Source organism: Aegilops tauschii, chromosome 5, assembly GCF_002575655.3.
Source record: "Aegilops tauschii subsp. strangulata cultivar AL8/78 chromosome 5, Aet v6.0, whole genome shotgun sequence".
In the NCBI taxonomy this organism is placed as follows: domain Eukaryota; kingdom Viridiplantae; phylum Streptophyta; class Magnoliopsida; order Poales; family Poaceae; genus Aegilops; species Aegilops tauschii.
In genome coordinates, this window is record NC_053039.3 from 234012398 (window position 1) to 234023325 (window position 10928).

At 51.1% G+C, this 10928-nt stretch overlaps 1 protein-coding gene across 1 annotated transcript; it reads left to right on the top strand.

Annotated features, from left to right (window-relative positions):
• The first annotated feature begins 2242 nt into the window (after positions 1–2242).
• On the top strand, positions 2243–4483 carry LOC109751473 (uncharacterized). Its single transcript, XM_020310358.4, has one exon. It carries the CDS (start codon positions 2561–2563, stop codon positions 4187–4189), a length of 1629 nt encoding a protein of 542 aa, XP_020165947.1. The 5' UTR covers positions 2243–2560; the 3' UTR covers positions 4190–4483.
• The last annotated feature ends 6445 nt before the right edge of the window (positions 4484–10928 follow it).

Below are 10928 nucleotides of genomic sequence, written 5' to 3' on the forward strand. Positions count from 1 at the left end.
ACGCCTTCCAAACTGCAGCAATCGACGACCCCGACAGCAAAGGCGAGGGCCTTCCTGAGGCCCTCCCCAAGAAGAAGAAGCAACTGCGCCGTGCAGGATCTCAGGAGGGTGGCGACGCAGCTGGAGCCTCGTCAGGATCAGCGCCCGCTCCAGGGGCGCCTCCCTCCATCGCATAGGAAGGCGCGCCCAGCGCCCTCCTCGGGCAGGGCTCGGGGGCTCTCTTCTGGAGGGCCTCGGACCTTGCCAACCTCACGAGGGAGGCGCTTGGGCACCACTTGGAGGCGTGCTTCGCGGCACGTTTCCCTCAGAAGAACACAGGGCAAGGAGTGCCCACCACTCAGGAGTTCATCACCAAGATCACTCAGGAACTGCAAGATGCAAGGGCCATGCGCGGCGACCACCGCTCACCAGGCGCAGCTCCCCATCCAGGCAAGGATGCTGGGCTGCGCGTCTGCATTGACGTCCCAGGGCTCAACAGGGCCGCGTCTCAGGAGCTTTTTTGGCCTTCGCGTGTAGGCCGTTGCGAGGGTCCACCACACAGCTACGTTCGCATGCCCTTCGGCTTGCCGAGCGTGGCGTCAGCCTATCAGCGCAACATGCAGCGTGTCCTGGTGGCTCAGGAGGCCAGGTACCACGCCGTCCTGGCAGAGATGGAGACGGTCTTCAGGGAACCCTGCGTGGATCACTTCACCATCACCGTCACCACGCCGTCGTGCTGACAGAACTCTCCCTCGACACTTTGCTGGATCAAGAGTTCGAAGGACGTCATCGAGCTGAATGTGTGCAGAACTCAGAGGTGCCGTACGTTCGGTGCTTGATCGGTCGGAACGAGAAGAAGTTCGACTATATCAACTGCGCTGTCAAACGCTTCCGCTTTCGGTCTACGAGGGTACATGGACACACTCTTCCCCTCTCGTTGCTATGCATCTCCTGGATAGATCTTGCATGGGCGTAGGATTTTTTTTTTGAAATTGCATGCTACGTTTCCCAACAGACCCGTATCCTACTCTTTCCCATACGTGGACGGTTTCATCTGCCACATCCTACTGTATGTCGGACCTGGACGGTTCCGTTTTCCATGTCCTACTCTTTGCTAGAGTCTGTTGTGTGGCCGTGGACGTCGTCGGTCGAGGTGAGGTCCATGATAGATGCGGGCGGGCCAGCCTCGTGTTTGTTGCGGCCCGACGCGAGCGACGTGGAGCTACCGACGTTGGCAGCGTTTCCCACACATGATCACCCGCCTCGCCCCTGCGCCCGCCTTCGTCGCGATCTCATTGAACTGGGTGTCACGCTCCGCCTCCATGACGCGTAGCCGCCATTGTTCACGACGGATGGTGTGGGCGCTGCTCATGGACTTGTACAACACTCGCTGCTCGTCCATGAAGGTCGGGTTCTCCGCGACATCATGGCGTCCTCGCGCGTCTCTTCGCAGGCGATCTATTCGTCTGCGAGACGGGCTGCTTAAGGAGCTGCAGGTTGTGCTTTTGCTCCTCTTGCGGCATGCAGAACATGTAGTCCGGTGACGCAGGCTGCTCCGGTTGCTCCTCCGCCATTACGGCCTCGAAGTGCACCTGCGCGCTAGGTCATGGTGAAGCCAACAACCGGAGCGGAGACGGGCTCGTTGTCGGATGCCTCCTCCATCGTGTGAGCCTCACCGGCAGTCCGGCATGTATGTGTCATGCACAGTGGACATGTTAGTCATTTGCATTAGTCATTTGCAAGGGCCACCATCTCGTGCTTATGCGCCGACAAGAGCCGCTTCCACATTTCATCGACGCTTGTCGTCGTTGCATCGAATGAAAGTTGTGAAGACGAGTGAAAACAAAGATGAGCCAGCAATCATGAACAATGCATTAGGGAAGCGGAGGCACATATGTGGTGAAGGTCTGGACGCCCTCAAACCCTCCAAATTTGATGCCGGTTTGTGGAGATTTAGACACACAAACACATTGGTCAAAATGTTTGCGGCCGTTTTGCAGCACGGCGTTGAGGATGTCCCAACGTTTACCTTCCCGACACATGTTGGCGATCGACATAGGGGCAAAGGCAAACTGCCAAAACAGGGGTTCGTGAGTTCGTGGCCCATGAGCAACGGCAACTGGCCAAAGAACCGTCTGCTTGTCTATATCCTCCAATCATTGGGAGTGCCGCGCCGGCGAACATCCCGAGCCCCCGACAGAGGCCGCCCTGACGCACGCAGTCACGTATAGTGCGCGACGGACCCAACACATGGCTCATCATCCACACCGCATCCCTCTCCCCTGTCTGTCTCCACCCGAGTCCAAGCAAAATTCGCCAAAGTTTCCACGGCCCTGCACGCGCCGAATAATCCTTCCCCCGATGCCGGTCGGACCCCTCTCTTTCGGTTTCAACTCCCACCACCTCGCCCACCCCCGTGACACTACCTATGCGGTTGCAGTTGCGCAGCTCTGCCCACCCGCGCTTTCCCGGTTCCCTAAAACCGCTGCCCCCGTAGCCGCTTTTGACGAACCCAACCCCATCACGCGCGCCGCCGCCGCCTCGATTACGCTGCCACGGCGACTAGCAGGATTCGGCGAAGATGCGTAAGCTGAGCACTGGCCGCGGCGGAGGGGAGAGGGTCGGGATGCTGTCCTTCGAGGTGGCCGCGCTCATGTCGCGGGCCGCCAGCCTGTGGCGCGCGCTCGAGGAGGACCAGGTGGCGCGGCTCCGCGGGGAAGGCGTCCGGCTCGAGGGCGTGCGGCGGCTCGTGGCCGACGACGACAGCGCGCTGCTGGCCCTCGCGGTCGCGGAGATGGCCGGCGCGTGCGGGGACATATCCTGCGCCGTCGCGCGGCTCGCCGGCCGGTGTGCCGACCCGCTGCTGCGCCGGTTCGACGAGCTCTTCTCAAGCCTTATCGCCGGCGGCGCCAGCGCCGACTCGCACGGGCTGCGCTACGCGGCCGCCAAGAAGATGGACCGCAAGGCGCGCAAGATGCAGCGCCTCGTCGCCGCCACCGGCCTCCTGTGCCAGGAGATCGACGTGCTTGCCGAGCTCGAGCAGGGCGCGCGCCTCCGCCGCGTGCAGTTCGCGCCCGGCGAGGCCGCGCGCCGCGTCGCCAGGCAGAGGCAGGAGGTCGACCGCCTCCGCGCGGCCTCTCTCTGGAACCGGAGCTTGGACTACGCCGTCCGTCTGCTTGGCAGATCGCTCTTCACCATCGTCGCGAGGATCATAGATGTGTTCGACCTCCAGCCCAAGAAAATCGCCATGAACGATTACTCCATGGTGTCGCCCGCCGGTGCGCGGCTCTCATTCTCCTGGAGCAACTCCTTCGTCGGTAGTACGAATTCGCTGGTGTATCCCTCGGATTTCCCTGTGGATGCTCCAAAGAGGTCGACGGTTGCTGCAAATTCCGGTAAGGCCCCTAACGGCGACGTTCGCCGGTTCCTACTTTCCAGGAGCCAGAGTTTGAAGCAGCTCAAGTGGCCGGTGCGTGGCAAGCACCTCATCGGCTGCATGGTCAGCGGGAGCAAGTCTCCGACCAGGGAGGGGTGGGTCCACGGCGGCCATGATCTCCCACTGAGCTTCAGCTACGTCTCATCCAACAACGACGATTTCAGTGTCAGTTACCAGAGTGATCGTCACAGCGCCAGCAGGAAGCTCTCCACTTCGGTGTTCGAGTGCTCGTCGCACGACGTGCTGGAAAACGCACCGGAGACGACCCTCGGCGCAGCCGCCCTGGCATCGCACTACGCGAACCTCGTCGTCTTCGCCGAGAAGCTCGCCATCTCGCCCCGGCACATCTGCCCCGACGAGAGGGATGCGCTGTACGGCATGCTGACTGACAGTATCCGGGCGTCCCTCCGAGCACGCCTAAGGCCGCCGTCGTCCGCCGCTCGCAAGAAGGGCACGCCCTGCGATCGCGTCCTGGCCGCCGGATGGGCTGACACGGTGCAGGGGATCCTCGGATGGCTAGCACCGGTCGCCCACAACACTGTGCGGTGGCGGTCCGAGAGGAGCTTCGAGCAGCGGAACGTCGGCTCCGGCACGAGCGTTCTGCTCCTGCAGACGCTGCACTTCGCTGACCGGGACAAGACCGAAGATACCATCATCGAGCTGCTTGTTGGGCTGAATTACCTGTGGAGATACGGGACTCAGCTCTCCGCAAAGCCAAAATTGGAGTCAGTGGGTGGCGATGTTTACCATGATCGAGCTGATTACATAGGATGACGACATGTCAATTACTCAATCCGCATATCTGTCATGTCAAGTGTCAGCCGAATTGGATGATCTGAGGGTGTTTATATTAAGTAAAGGTGGCATCTTTTGGGCGAAGAGATTAGTCGCCTTGGTGATTTTGCCCCTACTTAATTCATTTGCTAGAATAGAAACAGGCATCATCATCTGCATCTGCATCTTGTAATTGATGTGATGTTTTGTCCAGTCAAGAGTATTATACTGGTGCACACAGCTAGGTGCTTTGATGTATACAAATAAGAGAGGAAAAATACTAGATTTCCAGAAGTGTTTTGCCTAATGTTTTTTTTAACGGTCAACGGGGGAGAGCTTCCTTGCCTGAATTTAATGTCATTCAAAGAATAATTAATCCAGTTTATATGAAAAACTGGATAATTGGCCCCAGAAAAACCGGAGCGAAAACCATACAAGTAATAAGGATAAAAGAAGACGAGAAAAAAAAATTGACGCCTAAACAAGGGACGCCCTAGCTAGCAGATAGAAGGGTCATCACCACAAGAGACACAAGTAGATGTAGGGTATCGTCGAGGGATCACAATACAGAAACTTTGCAAGCTTCCTAACACGCCACACCGGCATGCATACCGAACCCTATGGCGCAACGCATGACCATCCATAATCAGCGAGTGACAAATGAACACAAACCTGGACCTTGACTGGGAGCTCCGCCAGATGAATTCGGAACGATTACCATGTTGAGGAGGCATCTTGCGCCGTCATTGAGCAAAGATAAACCGAGACAACACCAAGAGTATCAAGCTCGTTGCAACACAACGAAAGCCATAGGAGAGTCTTAAGTATGCACGGCAACATAGATGACATATCGGACAATGGGCAGGGGGCAGATGGCTGGCGGCGTGCTTCCTCTCTACTAGAAAGGTGTTGGCCCCCAAGTGCAAGGGCTTGCAGCATGCAACAGTTTCCCCTAGTTGACCTCAAGGTTTATCGAATCCATGAGAGCTACACGGTTACAATCAATCATTAGTATCTGCACACACAGATCAAACTTTCTTGTTCCCCAACAGGAGAAGCGAGGTTGCCAATCTCACTAGCTTGGTTGGTTACAAAAAGAAATAAAACGCATGTGTGGAAAGTGTTGATGAAAATTAGCAGAAAATTGAAACACGAAATTAAAAGATCGTTGATTATGGTTGAGAACTTTATGGAGGAAAAAGGAACGCGCTCCATAGGTTCACTAGTGGTCTACTAAAAAAGATAAGAAATGGGTGTGGTAAATTAATTATAGTTGGGCAACGATTAAATTGCAATGCTTATAAGTATGAATATTCACAACATAATTAACATATGAGCATCACGTCCATAAATCCATAGACCGTTATCCAACCGCACCTATAGCTAATACTCCACCGAAGACCGATATTCAACATGCATCTTAAAGTATGAAGTAAATAGAGTATTGCATTAAGTATCATGACATGAAGTAGATGGTATATCGTCTTCACCCCGCGTTCAAAGGACAACTATGCAACCGTCTTTTTATCCCTAGCGGCAACAACACCAATGCAAACCTTTCCACTTTCTGTAACTACTATAGCTTACTTGCATGATTGAACCCAACTGTCAACAGAACTCCCTCAATTGATCAACCCTTTAATGGACAAGTGGGGTGTGCATCCAACTCGCTTCTCATGAAGATATACAACATTTTGAGGAAGCTCATCATAGGAATATTCAGGCCAAGTTATATAATGTGAAAATCCCCAACTAGTATATAAACAAGAAGCGTATGATAACTCTCTATATGACAAATCAAATTGTAACATTGTGGAAGACATACATATGCAAAAAGGATAGTAGTGTGCCCCTCTCTCTTTTATTCTCTTAATTATTTTAGCCTCCATGCAACTTTTTCTCTTTGTCTTTTTAGCTCATTTTTTTATTCCTCACAAGGTAGGGGCAACACTCTAACATGACAATCAACACAATAAATTTACTAATAACTCAACTAATACTAAACATGATGCAAAAACATCTAATGAACGCCTCTAGTAGTAAACTAGTATGTGTAATGATCTAGCGTAGCAAAGACATAAAGAATGAACGAGCCATGTAAATATTGAGCTAGGTATATTACGTTCATGCAACCGCGAAAATAAATATGTCTAATCATGTAATGAGTGATGAGGGAAGTTGCATCAATGTATATCGGCAAAATATGCTCCAAATCTCGAGGTGAGAGTAGACAATCACTACTAGGGAAAACCCTAGTAGTAGCGCAGGATAAAGGCCTAGCAGTAGCGTGGGTGCCAGAGGTACTGCTGCGGCGCTACAACTAACTTTTAGAAGTAGCGTTGGTTAAGCCCCTGCTACTCCTAACTCAGTTAGCAGTAGCGCGTGTTCCAGCACGCACTACTGCTAATTACTAGCAGCGCGCCCTGACCCCGTGCTACTACTATTCTTCCGTATTCCATTTCTCTTTTGTTTTATACTGTATTTATACACCATTATACAAGTTTTCATATAGTAGCAATTTAGAGATTGTTATATCATTGTGATATAATAACCCATCATCATAATAACAACTCATCATCATCATACTCATATAACAACTGCTCATCATCATCATCTATGAGTCAAAGAACACATTCTATGTAACGCCCCGGACACACCCGTTGGTGGTCGTTACTCCTGACGGGATCTAGATTGGCCCCACAGATCAATACTAGTCTTCTCTGCGCACTTTGTCCTCACTCGTGCACACCCGGGAGCAACTTCCCGGTCGGTCACCCATCCTGAAATTACTCCAAGCTGAGCACGCTTAACTTTGGAGTTCTTTCCGAATGGGCTCCCGGAAAAGAAGGAATTCCTTATTGATATGAGTAGTCTATCATCCCTAATAAGTCAGGCTATCAATACACCCCCACTCAGAGGAACCGACGTCCTCGTCGGGCCACAGGAACGTTCCCTCTTGGCACATACGTCTGTGCATCCAGTCCGGAACATGTCCAATGTCGTGTGCCATGATGGGTCACAAACGTCATGTACAACATGACCGCGCACCTATCCGCAAACATCCGTGTAACCGCGAGGGTCGGCTCTGATACCAACTTGTAATGCCCCGGACACACCCACCGGTGGTCGTTACTCCTGGCAGGATCTAGACTGGCCTCACAGATCAATACTAGTCTTCTATGCACACTTTGTCCTCACTCATGCGCACCCGGGAGTAACTTCCCGGTCGGTCACCCATCCGGGAAATTACTCCAAGCTAAGCATGCTTAACTTTGGAGTTCTTTCCGAAAGGGCTCCCGGAAAAGAAGGAATTCCTTATTGATATGAGTAGTCTATCATCCCTAATAAGCCAAGCTATCACACATATCCCCGATGGTTTCTGGGTCGTCTGGGAAGGACTCCCCTATCGCAGTCTCTCACTTGGCGACGGTTCAAAATGCCATCGTGGAAAGGGGTTAAAAACCGTGTGTATAGCACCTCGCTGTACCAGTGCACTATGTTGTGTTATATGTGTTCAAACCATTATGCTTTCTATGTATGTTGAGCCCTATTATGAAATTATCTGTACGATGACTTTTTGAGCTTGTTTTATGTGCTCTTTATCAAGTAAAAGTGAGCTCATGCCCATATTCTGTTTCACTATGCATACAATAAGGGGGAGCCCTGTAACAAATCTCTCATAAGCTTCATAAGTCTTTTTATTTTGAGAGCTATATGTATGTTGTCATCAACTACCAAAAAGGGGGGATTGAAAGTGCAATCATGCCCTTAATCATATTTTGATGTTGTTGACAAAATACATATAGGGAACTAATCACCTTTGTCAAGTGCATCTCAGGTTAGTTCCCAAAAGATTATAGTGTGGATCATGACGGACATAATCAAGATACTCAAAGTATGGAGAGGAAAGACACAAAGCTCTAGCTCATTCTCGGTTTTCCTTTTTGAGTATAGGGATCCCGCACTATTAAGAGGGGACCTCTGGTTCTCGCAAAAAGACTTAGTCAAAATCTAACAAATCTCTTGGAGGAGCTCTTACCTTAGTTGTCTGGCATCTGCCTTGTCCGGATGTCCGAAGGTTTCTGGACAACCAGCGCATCCTTGTCCTCCGATTGTCCCACGTTCTTCGGATGTCCGGTGGCTCATTACAAAATATAAACTCTTGGATTTCTGGTCATTTCGGATGACTGGCTTTCGGACGTCTATGGGTGACCCGTCATCCGATGCCTCTTCACAAAACCTAAATTATCGGATTTCCGTCTGCTCCGGACGACCATTCACCGGATGAACGACGGTCTTCGGACATTCTCTTCCTGTGCTATTTTCTCTCTTGTTGCTGCGCTAGACCACTTCATCTTCTGATGGTCGGACGACCGACGCCTGTCGGACGTCCGGTCCAACTTTTATGCCCGGATGTCCGGTACCTGTCGGACGTCTGGCTTTTGTGCAGCATAAGTGACCTCCAACGGCCACTTTTACACTATGACTATAAATATCCTTCTTCCACCTCGAGTGAGGGTTGTCCAACACAATAAGAAGATTCCAAGAACATCTTTCTCTCTCACTCTCTCTTGCTTCCACCAAATCCTAGATCCCGGGTGCATTTGTGAGGATTCTTGAGTGTTGTTCCAATCAAAAGATAGACTGTCCCTCTCTCCTCCTCTCAACCAAAGGAATTCGTGATTTGAGCAAGTTTTGAGCGGTTCCCTTGATCTTGTTACTCTTGGAGGTTGGAGACTCCTAGGCGGTAGGAGTCCTTCGGTGAGGAATCAAACCATTGTGATTACCCTCGAAAAGTTCGTGAGGGTTTGGAGACCACCCCAAGGTCTACCACTAGTGGTTCAGGATCGCCTTCGTGGTCTTATCTCAAAGAGAGAATAGGTTGAGCCTTTGTGGCGTTGGTGTGCGTTCGTGGTAACATCCACCTCTTAAACGATGACGTAGCTTCCCTCCAAGGAAGTGAACATCGACATACATCCTTGTCTCTCGGAGTTGCGGTTATTCCTAATCCTAGCTCCCTACTTGTGGTTACTTATCTCTTTATCTTTACGTGTTCCTTATTGTGCTTGCGTAGTCATATTCTTGTATTACTTAGTCTCCTTGCTTAGCTCCTTGTATCATCTTTGCAATTGTTAGTCTCACCATCATATTCCGCATTATAGCCTAAAATTGCTAAGTAAGAATTAAAATTTGTATTTGTACCTATTCACCCCCACCTCTAGGTCCATCTTGATCCTTTCAGTGACCCCATGTGCACGGGCCTCCCCGACCCCGTGCGCACGGGCCACCCACAAGCCTTCTTGAGGCGAAGACACGCACCCCCGTGTGCACGGGCCCTAGACCCCGTGCACACGGGACCCCCGTGCCCATGGTACAAGCCCGTGCGCACGGGCTAAGTCGCTAGCCACCTGGATACCCCGTGCGCGCGGGCTCCACTTACCCCGTGCACACGGGGCTGCCTGTGTGCAACTGCGGCTTTGCCCATGTAATGCACATTACGCCCCTGCTTACCCCTTCATCCCCTAGGGCAATATATACTCCTCCATATTCTCCATTTAGGGATGGTTAAGAATAGATCTAGACATTAGAGCTTAGCTCATATATCTCCCCTTGTGGGGTTTCTCTTGAGAGAGAGAAGACTCCATTGGAGTTCAAGACCTCCATTGGAGAAGATCCTTAGGGATTCAAGACCCCCTTGAGGGAAGGATCTATCTTGATCATCAAGACCTCGTCTCCTTCATAGGATTTGGGATGAACTTTACCATGTATCTTGTTTTCCTTTTTTGTTCTTGTACCTTGTGAATCTCATGTGCTTGTGAGTTTAGTGGATGTGTGATTGAACTTGTCTTGAGTGTTCCTCTTATGATTTCCCCTCTTGTTCTTCGTGTTCTTCGCGTTCTTTGTGGATCCCCCTCCAATTCGTGAAAGATCTCCACTTAGGGCCTCCACCCTACAACATCTTGGTATCTAGAGCCACGTTGATCACGGATTTGGAGTCTTCCCAACCACTTTCTAGCCTAATTTTGTGTGTTTTTGTCCCAATTCAAAAATTCCCCGCACAAGGAGCCATACCAATTTTTTTGTGATTTGTTGTTCCTAGTGCATTTTTGTTGATTTCAATCCATGGATCTAGTGTTTAGCAAGTAGATCCATCTTTTATTGTGCCCTGTAGACTAATTTTTCTCCCCGCACCCCTCAATTTTGACCTTGAAATCGCGACATTTCCGCGACCCCCGTGCCCACGGGCCCCCGCGAAGTTCCAGGTGACCCCGTGTCCACGGCATGTGTACCGTGCGCATGGAACCCCGTGTCCACGGTGATAGAAGCAAAGGAGTCCGGTCTTTCGATGAGATTGCGGCTATCGTTTATGGTGGAGTAGACTTTGGCGATCCGACTACGAACGTGCGAGGACGTTGCTCCTTTGCAATCGCTAAACCAACTTCGAGAGGTTATTGACCACGCCGGAGCACGATCAACCTGACCACGAGGGTCTGTTTCCTGCAAGCAAACGAAGAACGAGCAAGAAACTAAGATTGCAATATGGATATTGCGAATATAAGATGAAAGATTTATTGGTCAAGGTGGGGTTCTATGACGCCTTGGTCTGGTCGTTGAACACAAACGAAGTACGCGAAGTTATAGCTATGGTGAACTTTGAATCTAAACAAAACCCAAAGTCCAAACGATGCCCTAAGGGCTGTATATATGGAGAAAGAGGGGGGAATTTCATGGCCCTTGG

Bases quoted from the DNA above. Each gene is read 5' to 3' on its own strand.
- LOC109751473 (XM_020310358.4), top strand. From the start codon at position 2,561: ATGCGTAAGCTGAGCACTGGCCGCGGCGGAGGGGAGAGGGTCGGGATG.